Here is a 20,995-nt window from a genome sequence, read left to right on the forward strand (position 1 = left end):
AACAAGTTAGGCAATCTGGAAGAAATGGATAAATTCCTAGAAACATATAAACTACCAAAACTGAAACAGGAAGAAAGAAAAATCTGAACAGACCCATAACCAGCAAAGAAATGGAATCAGTAATCAAAAACCTCCCAACAAACAAGAGTCCAGGGCTGGATGGTTTCCCAGGGGAATTCTACCAAACATTTAAAGAAGAATTAATACCTATTCTTCTGAAACTGTTTCCAAAAATAGAAACGGAATGAAAACTTCCAAACTCATCCTATGAGGCCAGCATTACCTTGATTCCAAAACCAGACAAAGACCCCACTAAAAGGGAGAATTACAGACCAATATCCTTGATGAACATGGATGCAGAAATTCTCAACAAAACACTAGCTAGTCGAATCCAACAGTACATTAAAAGATTTATTCACCACGATCAAATGGGATTTATTCCTGGGCTGTGGGGTGGTTCAACACCTGCAAATCAATCAGTGTGATACACCAGATTAATCAAAGAAAGGTTAAGAACCATATGGTCCTCTCAACAGATGCAGAAAAAGCATTTGACAAAATACAGCATCCTTTCTTGATTAAAAAAAAAAACAACTCAAGAAAGTAGGGATAGAGAGAATGTACATCAATATCATAAAGGCCATATATGGAAGACCCACAGCTAATACTATCCTCAATGGGGAAAAACCGAGAGCTTTTCCCCTAATGTCAGAAACACAACAGAGATGTCCACACTCACCACTATTGTTCAACATAGTACTGGAAATCCTAGCCTTAACAATCAGACAACAAAAAGAAATAAAAAGCATCCAAATCAGCAAGGAGGAAGTCAAACTTTCACTGTTTGCAGATGACATGATACTCTATGTAGAAAACTCGAAAGACTCCACCAAAAAATTGCTAGAACTGATACAGGAATTCAGCAAAGTTGCAGGATATAAAATCAACACACAGAAGTCTGTTGCATTTGTGTACATGCATAATAAAGCAGCAGAAGGAGAAATCAAGGAATCGATCCCATTTACAGTTGCACCAAAACCCATAAGATACCTAGGAATAAACCTTACCAAAGAGGTAAAAGATCTGTACTCTGAAAACTATAGAACACCTATGAAAGCAGTTGAAGAAGACACAAAGAAATGGAAAAACAGGGATGCCTGGGTGGCTCCGTCAGTTAAGAGTCTGCCTTCAGCTCAGGTCATAATCCCAGGGTCCTGGGATTGAGTCCCACATTGAGCTCCTTGCTCAGTGGGGAGCCTGCTTCTCCCTCTCTGCCTGCCACTCCCCATCCTTGTGCTTTCTCTGACAAATAATTAAAATCTTAAAAAAAAAAAAAAAAGAAATGGAAAAACATTTCATGCTCATGGATTGGAAGAACAAATATTGTGAAAATGTCTATGCTACCTAGAGCAATCTACACATTTAATGCAATCCCTATCAAAATACCATCCACTTTTTTCAAAGAAATGGAACAAATAATCCTAAAATTTTTATGGAACCAGAAAAGACTCCGAAGAGCCAGAGGAATGTTAAAAAAGAAAAGCAAAGCAATTCCAGACTTCAAGCTCTATTACAAAGCTGTAATCATCAAGACAGTATGGTACTGGCACAAAAACAGACACTTAGATCAATGGAACAGAACAGAGAGCTCAGAAATGGACCCTCAACTCTATGGTCAACTAATCTTCAACAAAGCAGGGAAGAATGTCCAATGGAAAAAAGATAGTCTCTTCAACAAATGGTGTTGGGAAAATTGGACAACCACATGCAGAAGAATGAAACTGGACCATTTCCTTACACCACACACAAAAATAGACTCAAAATGGATGAAAGACCTAAATGTGAGACAGGAGTCCATCAAAATCCTTGAGAAGAACACAGGCAGCAACCTCTTCGACCTCAGCTGCAGCAACTTCTTCCTAGAAACATCGCCAAAGGCAAGGGAAGCAAGGGCAAAAATGAACTCTTGGGACTTCATCAAGATAAAAAGCTTTTGCACAGCAAAGGAAACAGTCAACAAAGCCAAAAGACAACTGGCAGAATGGGAGAAGATATTTGCAAATGATATATCAGATAAAGGGCTAGTATCCAAAATCTATAAAGAACTTATCTAACTCGACACCCAAAGAACAAAGAATCCAATCAAGAAATGGGCAGAAGACATGAACAGACATTTCTGCAAAGAAGACATCCAGATGGCCAAGAGACACATGAAAAAGTGCTCAACCTCACTCGGCATCAGGGAAATACAAATCAAAACCTCAATGAGATACCACTTCACACCAGTCAGAATGGCTAAAATTAACAAGTCAGGAAACGACAGATGTTGGCGAGGATGCGGAGAGAGGGGAACCCTCCTACACTGTTGGTGGGAATGCAAGTTGGTGCAGCCACTCTGGAAAACAGTATGGAGGTTCTTCAAAAAGTTGAAAATAGAGCTACCCTATAACCTAGCAATTGCACTACTAGGTATTTATCCAAAGGATACAAAAATAACTAATTTGAAGGGGCACATGCACCGCAATGTTTATAGCAGCACTATCTGGAAAGAACCCAGATGTCCATTGGCTGATAAATGGATAAAGAAGATGTGGTGTACACACACACACACACACACACACATGCACACACACTGGAATATTACTCAGCCATCAAAAAGAATGAAATCTTGCTGTTGTCAATGACATAAATGGAGCTACAGTGTATTATGCTAAGCGAAATAAGTCAGTCAGGTGGGTGCCTGGGTAGCTCAGTTGTTAAGTGTCTGCCTTCAGCTTGGGTCATGATCCCGGGGTCCTGGGGTCAAGCCCCACATCGGGCTCCCTGCTGGGAGCCTGCTTCTCCCTCTTCCTCTCTCTCTCCCCCTGCTTGTGCTCACTCTCTCTCTCTCTCTGTCAAATAAATGAATAAAAATTAAAAAAAAAAGTCAGTCAGAGAAAGACAAATACCATATGATTTTACTCATATGTGGAATTTAAGAAACAAAACACATGAATATAGGGAAGGGAAAGAAAAAATAAGATAAAAACAGAGAGGGAGGTAAACCATAATAGACTCTTAACTGAGGGTTGCTGGAAGGGGGATGGGTGGGGGATGGGCTAAATGGGGGATGGGCATTAAGGAGGGCACGCGTTGTGATGAGCACTGGGTGTTATATGTAAGTGGTGAATATACACATTCTACTCCTGAAACCAAAAAAAAAAAAAAAAAATTTTAATCTGCTTGGGCATCTGGCTGTCTCAGTCAGTAAAGCATGTGACTCTTGGTCTCAGGGTTGTGTGTTTGCACCTCATATCTCGTGTATAGATTACTAAAAATAAATAAATAGATAAACTTTAAAAAATCTAATTTGCTTAATACTTAGTAGGCCTTCTCTTAATTTGAGATGTTTTCTTGAACTTTTTTTTCATTTCCTCACCTTTATTTTCTCTTTTTGTCTGGAACTACTTCTGTTACTTGGATATTAGCTTCTAGGTTACTATGCTACAGGCTGAGAGGACCGTCTAGATCAGAGATAAGAAAATAGAGGGTCCAAAGGGATGTCTTTAAGAAGATGGTAAAATTGCTAGATTATTTCATGTGACTCAGTTTTATCTTTCAATCATCTTGTTAATTTTTTAATAAAAATTTTATTTATTTAAGAGAGAACAAGATGGATAGAGAGAGCATGAGCGGGGGGTGGGGAAGGGCAGAAGAGAGGGAGAAGCAGACTCCCCACTGAGCAGGGAGCCCGACTCAGTGCAGATCCCAGGACCCTGGGATCACAACCTGAGCCAAAAGTAGACGCTTAACCAATTGAGCCACCCAGGTGCCCCATCAACCATCTTAATAATTTTTAATCAATTTTTATCATTATATTTTTAATTTCCAAAAGCCCATTTTTTGTTGTTGTTGCATCCTGCACTTTTTTCATAGATACAGTATCTTCTCACTTGGAGGCTATCAATTGCAAAGGTTTTTTTAAGTTTTCTGTCATCTCTGCCTTTTTTGTATTTCCTCCAGGCTTTTCTTCTTTACGCTTGCTTTGTTCTCTGTCCTTTATGTAAGATGCTTTCCTTGTATATCTAATGTTTCTTAGCTGTCCATTCCTATTTAAGAGTAACACTTAAGAGCTAAAAGGAAGCCGTGTGTGTGTGTGTGTGTGTGTGTGTGTGTGTGTGTGTGTTTGAGAGAGAGAGAGACCTTGTAAATTAGTGAGTTTAACTGAGGATGACCTGGCTGGGCTTTTTTCAGTGGAGAGCCCGAACTACAGTATCTGCTGTGTTTTTCTCCTTGGGTTGATTTCCAGAGATGAATCCTCCAGTCTCTTGTTTCTGAGTTATAAACCTGTCAGTCTTCTTAGAACCAAGTGGGGAAAGAGGGTTGGGTTGGGGGATATCCATTTGTTCAATATGTGTATCTTCCCAAATCCCTCAGTTTTTAGTATGGACACCCCACTCTTCGCTGTGCATAATATTTCCAATCCTGAGCCTCTCTGAATCAACCCTCCCAGTGAGGAAGGCTCTGGTCTTCCAGGAGAGGGAAGGAGCAGGCACTCAGCTACCCTGAATAGAGGAGGAACTCTGTGAGCCTGAGACCTTTGACAGACTTCTAACCAATTTTACTAATTTCAGCCCCACTTTCAGCAGGGTTCTGCAGCATGAATCAGTTCTGCTTCTGGGCTTTCCTAACTGCTGGTGGAGGTTTCAACTTTGTCTGTTCTGCTAAGTCAGCTATCACTCATCCACACGCTTTCCAGATTCTAAAATTTTGTGGCTGTCCTCTTTTATCTCTCCCATTCTCTGTGTCTGTGTCAGTTTATGCCTATTTTTATCCCTTTATTTTCATTTTAGTGAGGTTTCAGAAGGAAGCAGTGGTTAGCTATCTTTAACCAGAATTAATTCATGTTTATTCTTCAAACTCAAATGTCATATCCTTTCTATAACTTCTCCTGACCCCACATGCAGAATTCATTGCTCCATCATGTATATTCTCATAGGATTTTATGTATGTCTATGATAGCATTTGCCATGCTTTATTTTAATTATTATTTGGATGAATCCTAACTATAATTCTCTTGAGAGTCATCATAATATAATACTATTTTATTACATAGTGTAGTTTATATTTCATGGTAGATTTTTAAAACTGAGCCAATAGAAATTAATTTTCACCATCTTCAGGTAGTATCTGAAATTGAGGCTAAAAATGGCCTTTAAAACATTCCCATTTGAGTTTAAGGGGCCTTGTGTTTCAAAGTACCTCTGTCCAAAGATGTAGCTTCATCCCAAAGGATTTTTAACTTAAGATACTCTGCAGCCAGGCTTATTGCTGATTTGAGATTGAGAATATATCTGGCTCAACCACATAGCCAACCTTAAAAAGAAGAGGCAGCTTTGCTTTAAAAGAAGGGTGAAATGGTAAGAGAAACAGTAGTCATTGGTTATATGGAATATGTGCTACTCTGCTACAGTGACAGAGAAGATCCAAGAATGTGATAGTTTCAAGGCATCATGGTTGATCAGCAGTTATCAAAATCCCAGCTGAAATAAACTATTTTTTTTGGAAAAAGGTAATACTAAAATTCTGCTATGTGCCAAGTAATATGCCAAAAAATATCCTTTTACAAATGTTAATTTCATTTAATTCTCAAAATATCCTTGCAAAGTAGTTGTTTTTATGCTACCAGTTTTACAGTCGAAGGATTTGAAGTTCAAAAAATCCAAGGTCAACTTATCAAAAATTGATACGTTTTCTGAGCACCTCCCTTCTGACCCCTGTCCTTCTGCTAAGTGCCCATCCTATATGCTGCTATTGTACCCTGAGCTTATCTTTTTTTTTATTTAAGATATTATTTATTTAAGGGAGAGAGAGAGTGAGCGAGAGAGAGCACAAGCCAGGGGGGAGAGGCAGAGGGAGAAGCAGACTCCCCACTGAGCAGGGAGCCCAATGCAGGACTCAATCCTGGGACTCCAGGATCATGACCTGAGCCAAAGGCAGATGCTTAGCCGACTGAGCCACCCAGGCACCGCACCATGAACATATCTTTATCTTAACACTCATCTTATTCAAATGACATTATGTTTATTTATCTATCTCCCCCATTGGACAGCTCCTCAAGGGTTGGAACAATGTCTTATTCTCCAGTAGGAAAATAGGCCTTGAACATACAAAATTCTCAATAAATAATATGCTGGACTACAAATCTGAGCTCAGAATTCAAGCCCAAATCTGTCTTGTTCATCATTATAGGCACATATCCAGATATCCAGATAATCGCTGCTTTAAGGAAGCTTTGGGGAGGAAAAATAAGCCATTTCTGTAAACTTCAGCAGATTTGATTTTTTATATTGAGAAAAGCTGATGTTTGGGGAACTCTTCCTACCAACCAAAAACGGAAGAAAAGAGTAGCCTGAAAAATTAAAGCTGACACATACATCAGAGGAAAGATATCAAGAATGTTGTTTGCTTTATTTCCAGGGGCCTTATGGGTGTGCATCATTTTAAATCCACATTGCAAACTGGAGGAAAAGTCCTGTTGGCTGCAGCAACTGCAGAAGTGGAGTGACCTGGATATCTGTCCCCTGGAGGATGGGAACTATGGGCACGAGCTGCCCAACATCACCAATGCACTTCCCCAGAATGCCAGTCACAGCCCAGGTGAGCAATATATCCTTCTAGGGTCTTTGTGCCTGGAACTCCAAAAGGTGGGAGGGTGAAACTCTATAGAACAAAGGTGGCCAGATTGTTGGCTATCAATATTGTCATCCTCAGTATGAAAAGCCTATCCTTTTGTTTATCTTGAATTGCCACGCCTTAAATAAGGGTAAGTTTTTATCTTTGACATTGAGGATGCTGTGTCTTTTTCCATATCTTGAGTGTCCTTAGAGTGCCCACCATAAATTCCTAGAGCCTTCTGCATGAATCCTCTTTACCTTTCAAGTTCTTCATGACTAATGGATTTTGGCCTCAGTTGGGGTTGGTTTTAGCTTAGAAGGCCTGCCTCAAGGGGAGGATGGAAGGCCAGCGAAAAAAACAGCATTTATTTATTTACTTATTTATTTGTTTTTAAAAACAGCTTTTAAAAATGCCCTGACAATTGCTTTTCTTACTTTTCTCTGTTTTCCTCAAATTTTTTATACAGCAGATAGCTAGGTTGGATTACCTTCCCAAATTACTGCTAGGACTCTTGCCCCATTTTCAGATGAATCTAGTACAGTGATACTGTACCCTCTGCCTTTTGAGCCCCTGGCCTGCCGCTATCACGGAACATCAGCATTCACGTCAGTTTTAATTCATCTAACTCAGGCTGTTTCCTGTTGGCAACTGATTTCCCTTTAGCCCATTGGGAACCTGTATTGGTAGATTTTTTTTCAGACATTGATTTTACATGTGGTCCCTTCTATTTTAAGTGATAAATCTGGTATTTTTAATCTCGAGAAAATAATTTAAATTATTGTTCTGGCCAGGTCTTCATCTACTGTACCATAACTGATTGTCAGTATATTTAAAGCAACTAAGGTAACAAGAGTTTGAAAAGGCTACCGTTTTGCCTTTTCTTTAAGCTACCCTTTACTGGCACTCATCTAACCTCCGCAACACAGCATCCCTTTAGTATTGGTTTTGGATTGGCGTAGAGAGTCAAATGCATATAGAGACATGCCTCCAGTCTGGCAGTTTCTTCTTTATCATAGTGGTTACTTGTTGTTACTGGTTCTCATTTGAGGATGTTGCTTCTTCTGCAGTCTTCTCAAGTTGTGGCTGATTTAGCTCTCACGTCTCTATACCTAATGGAGCAATAGGCATCCCACTTGTTCTTCATTGCCATTTCTATATCATTGTCCTTTCCTCCTTCCTAAAATACTCCCTAGCTTTAATGTTCATGCTGTCAAAATATACTGTCTGCTACCCTTCTGGTTTTGGTTATTTGTAGACCTCTGGGTCAATCCTCCTTATTCCTTGAAGATTTTTGGCTGTTGGCTCGGTAACACTGCTTTCTGTCACTGCTTCTATCATAATTCTTGACAATTTCAGTAGCCACACAGATGATCCTTCCAATATCCTAGCCTCTCAGTTCTTTGACTTCCTCTCTTTTAATAGTCTCATCTTCCCACATAATTGAGCCATTCAATCCCAAGATCATACCCTAAACCTTGTGATTGCCATTAACTATACCTTCTTCATAATCTCAATTTCAGGCAGCTCTAAATACCATCATCGGTCTTGCTAACTTATTTTCTCTAGTATCCCAATTCCAATAATTCTTTGACCCAGTAGGACTTTTGATCCTACCACCTTTTCATTCTCCTGGTAGCCTCATTTTCCTCCTTATCTTCATTAGATTCCTTGGTGAGTCATTATAATCACTCCCTCACATACACACTCAACCTCCTCTTCTTTCCCTTTACTTCACGCAGATAGCAAAACACTAACCTTAGTAGTTAAGTCTCACTCTCTAATTCCTCAGTGCTCATGCCCACACAGCTGAACGTGGTGAAAAGAAACACAAGCATGATAACTGGTCTTAGTTTAAGTTTATGACCACTGATTTCAAATGGGTCCATAGTATTGTCCAGACATCCACCACATTTCCCTAATCTATGCTTTCTTTCACTCTTCTAAATTACTGTTTCATATGTCTTTCCCTGAAAACTTTATTTCCTCCCCTTCCTCCCTTTCAGTTGATAATCCTGCTTCCTATTCACTGAGAATATAGAAGCAATCACAAGAGAATTTCCAAGACTCTCTCACTATATCTGCCTCTGTCTGTGCCCATCTAGTCTTCCTCTTCCCCTGTTTTTTTTGTTTTGTTTTGTTTTTTAAAGATTTTATTTATTTATTTGAGAATGAGAGAGAGCACATGAGAGGGGGGAGGGTCAGAGGGAGAAGCAGATTCCCCGCCGAGCAGGGAGCCCGATGCAGGACTCGATCCAGGGACTCCAGGATCATGACCTGAGCCGAAGGCAGTCGCTTAACCAACTGAGCCACCCAGGCGCCCCCTCTTCCCCTGTTTTTATTTGTGCTTCTAACCCCGAGCCCTCTACCTATTCTCAAGATCCTTTTCCTTTTCTTTTATCCAGGACATCACTCCAGGAATTATCTTCTCTCTCTCCTGCTTCACAAATTTTGTGGATTAGTCCTGAGTATACAAGTATATTGCTTTCTCTCTCATCACAAAACAAAACGAAACACCCTCATGTTGTTCCCATATGCCTCTCTGGCTACCACACTGTTTCCCTGAGGTAGTAGAAATAATTGGTAGAATTAAGAAAAATAATTTAGGGGCACCTGGGTGGCTCAGTTGTTAAGCGTCTGCCTTCGGCTCAGGTCATGATCCCAGGGTCCTGGGATCAAGCTCCGCATCGGGCTCCCTGCTCCGCGGGAAGTCTGCTTCTCCCTCTCCTACTCCCCCTGCTTGTGTTCCCTCTCTTGCTGTGTCTCTCTCTGTCAAATAAATAAATAAAATCTTTTTTTAAAAATTAAAAATTAAAAAAAGACAAATAATTTAAAAGAATAGTACATATTTATCATCTCTACTTCTGCTCATATTCTCCATTGAACTCACTCTGGTCAGCTTTCATCCCTCCACTATTGAAACTGCTCTTGTATGGGTCACTGATGCTAAACATGGCCAAATCTAGTGGCTGATTCTCAGTCATAATCTTACTTGACCTATCAGCAGTATTTGTTACAATTGTTTACTTTCTCCTTGAAACACCTTTTTCATGTTATTTCCAAGACACTACTCTCTTGGTTCTGCTCTTACTTCATTGGTTCCTCCTTCTCAGCCTCTTTTACTGTCTCCTCCCTACTTCCTAACCTAAAATATTAGAGTGCCTAGGGCTCAGTCATCAAACCACTTCTCTCTGTATACATACTCCCTTAGTGATGGCCTTATTTTGATAATCATCTGTATACTAACTACTCCCAAATTTATATCCCTTGACCAGACTTTAACTCCCAATTCCGGACTTGTATACTCAACTGCCTTTTCAATATCTCCACTTAGATTTCTTATGTCTCAAGCCCCACCTAAACCTGCTCCTCCTATAGTCTCCCTATCTCCAGTATGGCAAGTCTGTCTTAAAAACCATGGAGTCATTCTTGATTCTTTTTCTCTCTCACTCAAGATCTAAACCATGAGCAAATCCTATTGGTTTTACCTTCAGAATATATCCAGAATCCATATATTTTTTCTTTTTTTCTGATTTTTATATAAATTCTACTTAGCTAACATTCAGTGCAATATTGGTTTCAGGAGTAGAATTCAGTGATTTATCACGTACATACAACACCCAGTGCTCATCCCAACAAGTGCCTTCCTTAATGCCCATCACTCTTCTAGCCCATCCCCCACCCACCTCCCTCCATCACCCCTCAGTTTGTTCTCTATCATTAAGAGTATCTTATGGTTTGTTTCCCTCGCTCTTCTTACTTTTCTTCCCCGCCTCCTATATGTTCATCTGTTTTGTTTCTTAAATTCCACATATGAGTGAAATCAGATGGTATTTGTCTTTCTCTGACTAATTTATTTCACCTAACATAATATACTCTGGCCCCATCCAGATCATTGCCAATGGCAAGATTTCGTTCTTTTTGATGGCTGAGTAATATTCCATTTGTGTGTGTGTGTGTGTGTGTGTGTGTGGCACATCTTCTTTATCCATTCATCAGTTGATGGACATTTGGGCTCTCTCCATAGTTTGGCTATTGTTGATAGTGCTGCTATATATAAACATTGGGGTGCATATACCCCTTCGTATCTGTATTTTTGTATCCTTTGGGAAAATACCTAGTAATGCAATTACTGGGTCATAGGGTAGTTCTATTTTTAACTTTCTGAGGAACCTCCAAAGTGTTCTCCAGAGTGGCTTCACCAGTTTGCATTCCCACCAACAGTGCAAGAGGATTCCCCTTTCTCTGCATCCTTGCCAACACCTGTTGTTTCTTATGTTATTACTTTTAGCCATTTTGACAAGTATGAGATGGTATCTCATTGTGGTTTTGATTTGTATTTCCCTGATGATGAGTGATGTTGAGCATTTTTTCATGTGTCTTTTAGCCATCTGAATGTCTTCTTTGGAAAAGTGTCTGTTCATGTCTTCTGTCCAACAGAATCCATATATTCTTATCACCTCTACTGCCATCATTTTTCACAAATTATTGCAGTGACTTCCCAACTGCCCCTCCTGCTTCTGCCCTTCCACCTCATGGTCTGTACTCAATACTGCTGCCAGTTATCTTTTTAAAAAGCAGGTCACATCATATACCTTCAACAATTCAAAGCCCTCCGGTGGCTTCTCATCGTTCACTCATGGCCTGTAAGGTCCTCAATGATCTGGCTTCCTAGTATCTCTCTGACCTCATCTCCTATGATTTTTTCTACTTGCTCATTCCATTCTAAGTATACTGGCCTCCTCACTACCCTCAAACACTCCAAATATGTACCCACCTCAGGATTTTAGCATCTGCTATTTCTTTTGCCTGGAATGCTCTTCCCTTAGTTATCTCTAAGGCTTGAAGTTTCTGTTCAAATGTTATCTTATTAGATACCATTCTATATAAAACAACAACCCCCACCCAACACCAGCTTACCTTTCTCCCTAATTTTGCTTTAGTCTTTTCTATAGCACTCATAACCATCTGAAATATCTGGTATACTGTATATTTATTCAACTGTCTCTGCCCATTTAAATGTAAAGTTCCATGAAGGCAGGGATTTTATATATCCTCAGCACCTAGAACAATGTGTAGGCCATGTGTAGGCAGGTACTCATTATTTGCAGACTTGATGTATATTGGGAGCCTAATCCCCACTGTGGGCTGAGCAGACCCAAGGTAGAGTCTCAGTTCAGCAAGAGAGGGGTTTAGACTGTAGCCAGTAGGAGGTACGTTGTGCTTCCACTGAGGGACAACATGAGGGAGAAATTTCAGTAGATACTGTCATGCTATTCTAAGTTAACCTCTAAGCCCATACTCTATGTAATATATCAAATTCTGAAGAGATTAACATATTCTAAGGACTTTTGCTTAATGAATGAATATGTTCATTTCTTTCATGTTCATTCTGAATCCCCTGGCTTTCCCTTCCAGTTTTTTTTGCACAGGCTCAGTGGATGTACACCTCATTTGGGCATCTCTGTATAGTACTTTAGTCCTTGATCCCAAAATAGTTCCAGTTGCCCTTAATCTGGCAGTGAGTCAATTAAATAATCCTTTGTGGTTTTTTTATTTCCTTAAATGTAATTTCCGTGAGTCCTTCTGTCTCTACAGTTTATGATGATGTGTCTTTCATTTGGTCTTCCTCCACACCACCCACACCACCTTGAGCCTACTTTGTCTAAACTGTTTTGGTTTCCTTGCAGACCTTTTCCTGAAGAGAGATGGGATGGTAAGAGTCCATGTTAATTTAATTAGTCTTTTGTCAGCAGCAGTTTTTCATATTAGAGAACAAGACTGTAAACCTATAGATATCAATGTGATAAAGGGACCAGAATACACAGGGCATCTGCTCTTTTTCAGCTTTTAATATCAATTACATGGAGTCCTTAGTCTTATAAGGGTCATGCTGTAAATGAGACAGGTTATGGATTGGCCAGGGAAATTACCCAGCTGCTTCTCTCTTCCTCTGACTTCTGTAGAAGCAGTTGGTATCCTCATAATTGAGCAGCTGAGCACCACTGTCCCTCTTCTTTTTCATGTGGCGCTCAGTCCTAGGAGAAATTGGTCTTCTGTAAAGTGGAAAGGCAGCCATAGGTCTCTGTAGAAAGGTTCTTCCCATAGAGGTCACAGACACATTAAGTGCTTATCCAATAAAGAGGCAGCACAACAAGCACCCAGACAGATGGCAGAGTGGCTGCTCTCACTAACCACATACTGTTCTTCTCATCCTCCCACTCTGAAGAAGACATAAGAGTTAGAGCTTCAGATTACCTGTCATTGAACTGCTGCATGTCTTTCTTTTCCCAGACTCCTTATCCAGGCCAAGACGAACAGTGTTCACTAGAGCCATCGAGGGCCGTGAATTACATTGGCAGGACAGCCACTTACAGCGAATAATAAGCAGCGATATATATACAGCTCCTGCCTGCCAGCAGGAAAGTGAGAGACTACTGTTTAATTCCCAAGGCCAGCCACTGTGGCTTGGTAAGTGTAACTCTCCTCTCCTCTAAGAATTTCAGAGCGCAGTCTTACCTTGCGCCAGACCAGAACTGCATAGGCGCTGGCAACACAACTACAATTTGCACAGATCTTTTGGGGCCTTAACTAGGGACTCAGGGTATTTATGTGAAGCCTCAGCCATTTGCTGTGTACTTAGCTGAGGTATAATGACCTCAACCAGAGGAATTTGTATTGTTTCCTGAGCTTTAGGAGGGGAAAGGAGTTAATAAATCTCAAAGAGTACTAATAAAACTATTAAACATCAGTTCATAGGCTCTTAGCAGTTGCTGAGCAACACTATAATCTACTCTGAAATATATTTTGCTAAAAAGGCACTAACTTTGAAACTTAAATTACCCTGTGCTAGTAGCTAGGGCACTATCTGCATTTGTCACCAAGCTGTCTTCCTTTCCTCCTCTCTACCTTCCCTTCCTTCCTTCATCATAAAGGAGCAGAGCTGTTCCATTGTGGATTTAAACCTTCCTCTGGCTGTCTTTCAGTCTCTTCTTGACTTTATCACAGGATCCCTATTCCAAAAGACACTTTTAAAAAATACTCCTTTTCTGAGTCTTACAACAAATACATTTTTATATCTTCTCCCAATTCCCTACCTCCATCCTTCACCCCGTTTCTTTGTCTTTCTCAAGATCTTGCTGAATATGCAGGGGCATCTGGGTGGCTCAGTTGGTTCAGCATCTGCCTTCAGCTCAGGTCATGATCCTGGGGTCCTGGGATCGAGCCCTGAATCAGGCTCCCTCCTCGGTGGGGAGACTGCTTCTCCCACTCCTGCTCTCCCTGCTTGTGCTCTTGCATGCTGTCTCTCTGTGTCAAATAAATAAATAAAATCTTAAAAAAAAAAAAAGATCTTGCTGAATATGTGTATGTCCCTATCTCTCTCTTAAAAGCCTTGGCCAAACTCACTGTGGGCCACTACCTGAAGTCTCCTTTGGTCATCTTTCTTCTTCTCTGATCCAACACATCTAAAACATCAATCTAACAAGTGTGTGAAAATATATATATACCTCATCAGTAAACAAAGGTGAAAATCACAACAACACTGAATTACCATTTTTTGATTGTCAAATGGTCAGAAATTTTTAAAGTAAAGATAATTAGTTTATGGTGTGGGAAAGGTTACATGGAGATACTCTCATTTACTACTGGTAGGAATGTAAGTGCTTATAGCCTATCTGAAGAGTATTTCAATAATACTTATCAAAAGCTGTTAAAATACATTCATACCCATTGATCCAGGAATTCTCCATCTAGGAATTTATCCTGAGCTATAATTAACTAAGAATATGTGTAAAGCTAGGGGCTTTATTAGAGCATGGATGTAAATAATGTACAGTTTAGAAAAATTGGAAATAATCTAAATGTCCAACAATAGGGGATTGAGTGACTCAATGGATAATATACATATTTATTCAGAGGAATGATATATCATCATCTTTAATGTTATAGAAGTATATTTAATGATATAGAAGAATTTTACAATATGTTAGAGGAAAAACCCAGTTACAAAATAATAATTATAATATTGTCCCATGGGGGCACTGGGTGGCTCAACTGGTTAAGCGTCTGACTTTTGATTTCGGCTCAGGTCATGATCTCAAGGTCGTAAAATGGAGCCCCACTTTGAGCTCCATGCTCAGAGGGGAGTCGGCTTCCTTCCATCTCTCTCTCTCTCTCCCCCCCCTTTCTGACCCCTCCCCCGCTCATGCTCTCGCTCTCTAAAATAAATAAATCTTTAAGAAATAATAATAATCATATCATTCCATGTGATATATATATATACACAATCACAATATATATACATACACATACTTATGCATACATACACACAAAACTAGAAATAATGATTATCTGGTTTTTATTTTATATTTTGCTTATCTGTATTTTCAGATTTTCTGCATTTATTTCTGACTTTTAATATTATCTTTAAAATAAATCACAAAATGGGGGCACCTGGGTGGCTCAGTTGGTTAAGCATCCAGCTCTTGATCTCAGCTCAGCTCTTGATCTCGGGGTCATGAGTTAGAGCCCTGCATTGAGTTCTATGCTGGGCAGGGAGCCTATTTAAATTAAAAAAAAAAAATCACAAAATGAACCATTAATTTCATTATAATCACTTGCCCATATATAAGCCTTTTATGGTCCTCCATTATCCTTAAGTTAAATCTAGTCTCCTTAGTATGGCCTCCCAGACTCTACATTTCCAGGCAGTCTCTGATCACATAACTCTGCACAGAACTATCTGTTATACTCAGAAGATGCTTTATAGAATACTTTTTATGTTTTTATTTATATGCCTTTGCTTATATGTTTTTTGCTAGGAATCCCCTTCCCTTTTTGTCTACCTATTTAAAATCTTGCTAGTTCTACAAAGTGCAGCTCAAATATTATATTCTCTCTATATATATTTTTTAATTTTTTTTATTAACATATAATGTATTATTTGTTTCAGGGGTACAGGTCTGTGATTCATCAGTCTTCACAGTTCACAGTGCTCACCATAGCACATACCCTCCCCAATGTCCATCACCCCGCCACCCCATCCCTCCTACCCCCCTCTACTCCAGCAACCCTCAGTTTGTTTCCTGAGATTAAGAGTCTCTTACGGTTTGTCTCCCTCTCTGGTTTCGTCTTGTTTCATTTTCCTTCCCTTCCCCTATGACCCTCCGTCTTGTTTCTCAAATTCCTTGTATCAGTGAGATCATATGATACTTGTCTTTCTCTGATTGACTTACTCCGCTTAGCATAATACCCTCTAGTTCCATCCACATCGTTGCAAATGGCAAGATTTCCTTTTTTTTTTTTGATGGCTGCATAATATTCCATTGTTATATATATATACCACTTCTTCCTTACCCATTCATCTGTTGTTGGACATCTGGTTTCTTTCCATAGTTTGGCTATTGTGGACATTGCTGCTATAAACATTGGGGTGCATGTGCCCCTTCGGATCACTACATTTGTATCTTTGGGGTAAATACCCAGGAGTGCAGTTGTTGGGTTGTAGGGTAGCTCTATTTTCAACTTTTTGAAGAACCTCCATACTGTTTTCCAGAGTGGCTGCACCAACTTGCATTCCCACCAACAGTGTAGGAGGGTTCCCCTCTCTCCGCATCCTCGCCAACATCTGTCGTTTCCTGACTTGTTAATTTTAGCCATTCTGACTGGTGTGAAGTGGTATCTCATTGAGGTTTTGATTTGTATTTCCCTGATGCCGAGTGAGGTTGAGCACTTTTTCATGTGTCTCTTGGCCATCTGGATGTCTTCTTTGCAGAAATGTCTGTTCATGTCTTCTGCCCATTTCTTGATTGGATTCTTTGTTCTTTGGGTGTCGAGTTAGATAAGTTCTTTATAGATTTTGGATACTAGCCCTTTATCTGATATATCATTTGCAAATATCTTCTCCCATTCTGCCAGTTGTCTTTTGGCTTTGTTGACTGTTTCCTTTGCTGTGCAAAAGCTTTTTATCTTGATGAAGTCCCAAGAGTTCATTTTTGCCCTTGCTTCCCTTGCCTTTGGCGATGTTTCTAGGAAGAAGTTGCTGCAGCTGAGGTCGAAGAGGTTGCTGCCTGTGTTCTTCTCAAGGATTTTGATGGACTCCTGTCTCACATTTAGGTCTTTCATCCATTTTGAGTCTATTTTTGTGTGTGGTGTAAGGAAATGGTCCAGTTTCATTCTTCTGCATGTGGTTGTCCAATTTTCCCAACACCATTTGTTGAAGAGACTATCTTTTTTCCATTGGACATTCTTCCCTGCTTTGTTGAAGATTAGTTGACCATAGAGTTGAGGGTCCATTTCTGAGCTCTCTGTTCTGTTCCATTGATCTAAGTGTCTGTTTTTGTGCCAGTACCATACTGTCTTGATGATTACAGCTTTGTAATAGAGCTTGAAGTCCGGAATTGCTTTGCTTTTCTTTTTCAACATTCCTCTGGCTCTTCGGAGTCTTTTCTGGTTCCATACAAACTTTAGGATTATTTGTTCCATTTCTTTGAAAAAAGTGGATGATATTTTGATAGGGATTGCATTAAATATGTAGATTGCTCTAGGTAGCATAGACATTTTCACAATATTTGTTCTTCCAATCCATGAGCATGGAACGTTTTTTCATTTCTTTGTGTCTTCCTCAATTTCTTTCATGAGTATTTTATAGTTTTCTGAGTACAGATTCTTTGCCTCTTTGGTTAGATTAATCCTAGGTATCTTATGGCTTTGGGTGCAATTGTAAATGGGATCAACTCCTTAATTTTACTTTCTTCTGTCTTGTTGTTGGTGTATAGAAATGCCACTGAATTCTGTGCATTGATTTTATATCCTGCCACTTTACTGAATTCCTGTATGAGTTCTAGCAGTTTTGGGGTGGAGTCTTTTGGGTTTTCCAGATAAAGTATCATATCATCTGCAAAAGTGAGAGTTTCACTTCTTCTTTGCTGATTTGGATGCTTTTTATATCTTTTTGTTGTCTGATTGCTGAGGCTAGGACTTCTAGTACTATGTTGAATAGCAGTGGTGATAGCGGACATCCCTACCGTGTTCCTGATCTTAGGGGAAAAGCTCTCAGTTTTTCCCCATTGAGTATGATATTCGCTATGGGTTTTTCATAGATGGCTTTTATGATATTGAGTTATGTATCCTCTATCCGCACATTGTGAAGAGTTTTAATCAAGAAAGGATGCTGTACTTTGTCAAATGCTTTTTCTGCATTCTGTATATATTTCTATCATGTCATTTACTTTTAACTGTTTTATAATGATCTATTTATGTACTATTTGTGAGGTCTTTGAGGGAAGTGAACATTTCTTATTCACCTTTGTACTTCCTTTGCCTGGCAAACAAGCTGGCATATAATAGGTTCTCAGGAAATGTAGGATTAATAAATGAATGAGGCCTTTCTCTTTAGGCAGTTAGTTGCTACCTCCACTGGATTCCCATAGTACCAGTTCACAAAGAGGTACTACATTTTATTATCCTAGTTGTGTGTTCCTTTCTACACCATACCATTCTACAGAGGCTGCATGGTGGCTCTTTGAAAGTAGTGCCTATGACTTTTTCAACTTTATATTCTTAAAAGATAAAACATAGGTCTTGGTACACAGTAGATGTCAATTCAATTTTAGGAACTGAGCAAAACACAAACTCCCTCTGTCAAGCATGAATTATCCTGATTGGAAAACCTAACCCAACCAAAATATTTTCTTCTCATCTGGTAGAGCATGTGCCTACAGCCTGTGCTCGGGTTGATGCTCTGCGCTCCCATGGTTATCCAAAAGAGGCCCTCAGACTCACGGTGGCCATTATCAATACTCTGAGGTTGCAGCAGCAACGGCAGCTGGAAATCTACAAGCATCAGAAGAAAGGTATAGTGATAAGGAGCCATTTTGACTCCATAGGCTGGGGCTGATGAGGATCTTTAGGGGCTATAAGGTTTTCATTAAGTTTCATGGAGTGGCAGGGACTAGGGAATTTCAGGGTTTTCTGCCTGCTGTGTGGAATGCCTCACTTTACCTCTATGAATCTATGAATCTGCAAAATGGGAATAATAATGCTGGTCTGCCTCCCTCACAGGCAGTTGGAAGGCCCACTAAGATCTGGTATAAGAAGACCCTCTTTAAACTGTAAAACTATATTTACATATGTGTGCTATGAGCAAGAAGCCTAAATGCAGACCTCAAGACCTTATGGCCGATAAATTTGTGACCAGTCCTATGAATCCAAGGCAAGACAATGAGGGAAGATTTTTTTTAAGTTGCAGGGCCAATGCCTAAGAGAGACTAATGAGGAGACCCAGACAGGGACAGGGAGCAATGTGTGTCTCTATCACTTTCTAAAATTTGGATCTGTTTGTTCCCAGAACTGTTACAAAGAGGAACCACAACCATCACAAACCTGGAAGGCTGGGTGGGGCACCCTCTGGATCCCATTGGCTGCCTGTTTCTCACTTTGACTGAGGCCTGTCGTCTGAACGATGATGGCTATCTGGAAGTGTCAGGTACAGGGGTCAGCCTGCGGAGAGCTAGAACTGTCCTTGCTAGCCCTCCTTTCCCTCAAGACTCTGTTCTACATTTCCTGCAGCCTTTCTCTTCTTAACCAAGTTGGATGTGCCCTATGAGGTTTCCTTGGGCTTCATCTCTTTCCCACCTCCCACCAGTCCAGAATAGGACTGGCCCTATCCTATTCTCCCATTTTACCTTTCCAGCCTTCCTTTGTTCCTCTCACTTCCATACCATGAATGCCTAAAGAGTGTAATCCAAAGTGAGTAAGAAGAGCAATAGGGATTTCAAGAGGCAGAGGCCAAGTCTCAGAGCAGTCTGGAAGTGGAAAAGAACTTCTAAGAAGAAGAGTGTGTGTAACCCCTGCAACTGCATAATATTCTCATGTTTCCTTTGAACTTTCTTCCTCATGACGGTTATATTCCAAATTTACCAATGAGAACTAGGAGGGAAGAAACTTAGTAGTCTCAATGTAGCAATGACTAGAGACAGAATTTTATGCCATCACTCTATTGTATACATATATCTATTATAGTATTTAGCCCACTGCATTACAATTTGTTTACAAGTGATTATCTTACTAGACTTCGGTTGCTTGAGGCAGAAATTATGACTTACTTATCTTTGTGACCCCAGCACTTAGTGCAATACCTCTCATTTAACAGTTTTCCATAAATATTTAATCAGATGAGTGAAGGGGAAAGAAAAGAAACCAAGACTCTAACCCCCTATAAGACTTTAAACCTGTGCTCTTTTTCTGAAACTTGGAACCCAGACGTGGAACATATAAGGTAATAATAACAAAGAAGTTGCAAGTGTTACAAAAGTAATAGTTTAACTGGATGGATTTGGATTTCTCTGGGTAGAGATACAATGGGTGGCCCCAATCCAAGCTAGAGCTGCCCTTATCTTTCCTCTAATCCCCTGAAAAGAAATCATCATCTTTGGTCTGTTTCATCTGCACAGTGACACTTACATCTTGAAAACCTGAGATTGCACTTGGAATTCATTCACCAATGACATACACTTAGCTCCTTTCATATACCAGGCCCTGGAGATGCAGAGGGCAATAGATAAAGTCTCTTCCCTTTAGGGTGCTCACACTCTAGTGAAAGAGACAGACACAAAACCAGATAATCATGGTATTACATAATGTGTTAGCAAAAGATTAATATAAGATCTACTTCTTCCCCAAATGGTCTAGCCAGTTCACATATTGGGATGGAGTTGGGAATTTTTGTGGCTCTGCATAATCTTTTTTCAGTATATTTTCCTTACTGCTCTGGGGTTCTGACTCAGCTTCCCTGTGATATCTGCTGACCTAACTGTATTCCAAAGTGGGAGGGAGAGAGGAGCAGAAGAATCCACAGAGCTGACCTAAAGAATCTGGTCCCCTGTTGCCCTCAGATATGAATGAAAGCAGACCCCCTGTGTACCAGCATGTACCTGTGGCTACAGGCTGCCCAAACAGCCATGAGTCCTACCTGTCATTGGCCCTGGAAGTTGCTCTGATGGGGATGGGTCAACAGAGGGTGATGCCTGAAGGCCTCTACGCACAGGACAAGGTGTGCCGTAATGAGGAGCAGCTCCTGAGTCGACTTCAAGAGCTGCAGCTGGACGATGAGCTAGTGCAAACACTGCAGAAACAATGCATCTTACTACTGGAAGGTAAGTAGAGAAGGGCTTTTGTCACAGTGCCTTAGGCCTGTAACTCTGGGTTCCCCTCTCTAACAGAGCACTGTATAACATCATTTTTTACATTGAAGTGTAGTTCAAGTACCCATGGCTAGCAAACATGTGCAGGATCCTACAGCTCAAGTCCACGTTGGCAAATAGAAGCATGTGGATAAATA

The 20,995-nt window shown here is 40.1% G+C and overlaps 1 protein-coding gene and 1 long non-coding RNA gene across 3 annotated transcripts in view; one reads left to right on the top strand and one right to left on the bottom strand.

Annotated features, from left to right (window-relative positions):
* Positions 1–20,995, top strand: part of ZSWIM5 (zinc finger SWIM-type containing 5) — a 202,483-nt gene that overhangs the window by 157,086 nt on the left and 24,402 nt on the right. Inside the window, exons 5-9 of one of the 2 annotated variants that reach the window (XM_064589247.1) lie at positions 6,460–6,639; positions 12,949–13,125; positions 18,363–18,509; positions 19,004–19,141; positions 20,550–20,810. In XM_064589247.1, the coding sequence (XP_064445317.1) occupies positions 6,460–6,639; positions 12,949–13,125; positions 18,363–18,509; positions 19,004–19,141; positions 20,550–20,810 (903 nt within the window). The remainder of the gene's footprint in view (positions 1–6,459; positions 6,640–12,948; positions 13,126–18,362; positions 18,510–19,003; positions 19,142–20,549; positions 20,811–20,995) is intronic. The other variant, XM_064589248.1, reaches the window with a different exon arrangement.
* On the bottom strand, positions 10,361–20,763 carry LOC135364188 (uncharacterized). The gene is made up of 4 exons (XR_010410952.1): positions 20,627–20,763; positions 15,109–15,215; positions 13,752–13,962; positions 10,361–12,877 (listed from the first exon to the last, which is right to left on the bottom strand). It is a non-coding gene; the product is annotated as an uncharacterized LOC135364188 (long non-coding RNA).

This window comes from Mirounga angustirostris, unplaced genomic scaffold (assembly GCF_029215605.1).
Source record: "Mirounga angustirostris isolate CCGP_5_RB_7025 unplaced genomic scaffold, mMirAng1.0.hap1 SCAF_4, whole genome shotgun sequence".
In the NCBI taxonomy this organism is placed as follows: Eukaryota; Metazoa; Chordata; class Mammalia; order Carnivora; family Phocidae; genus Mirounga; species Mirounga angustirostris.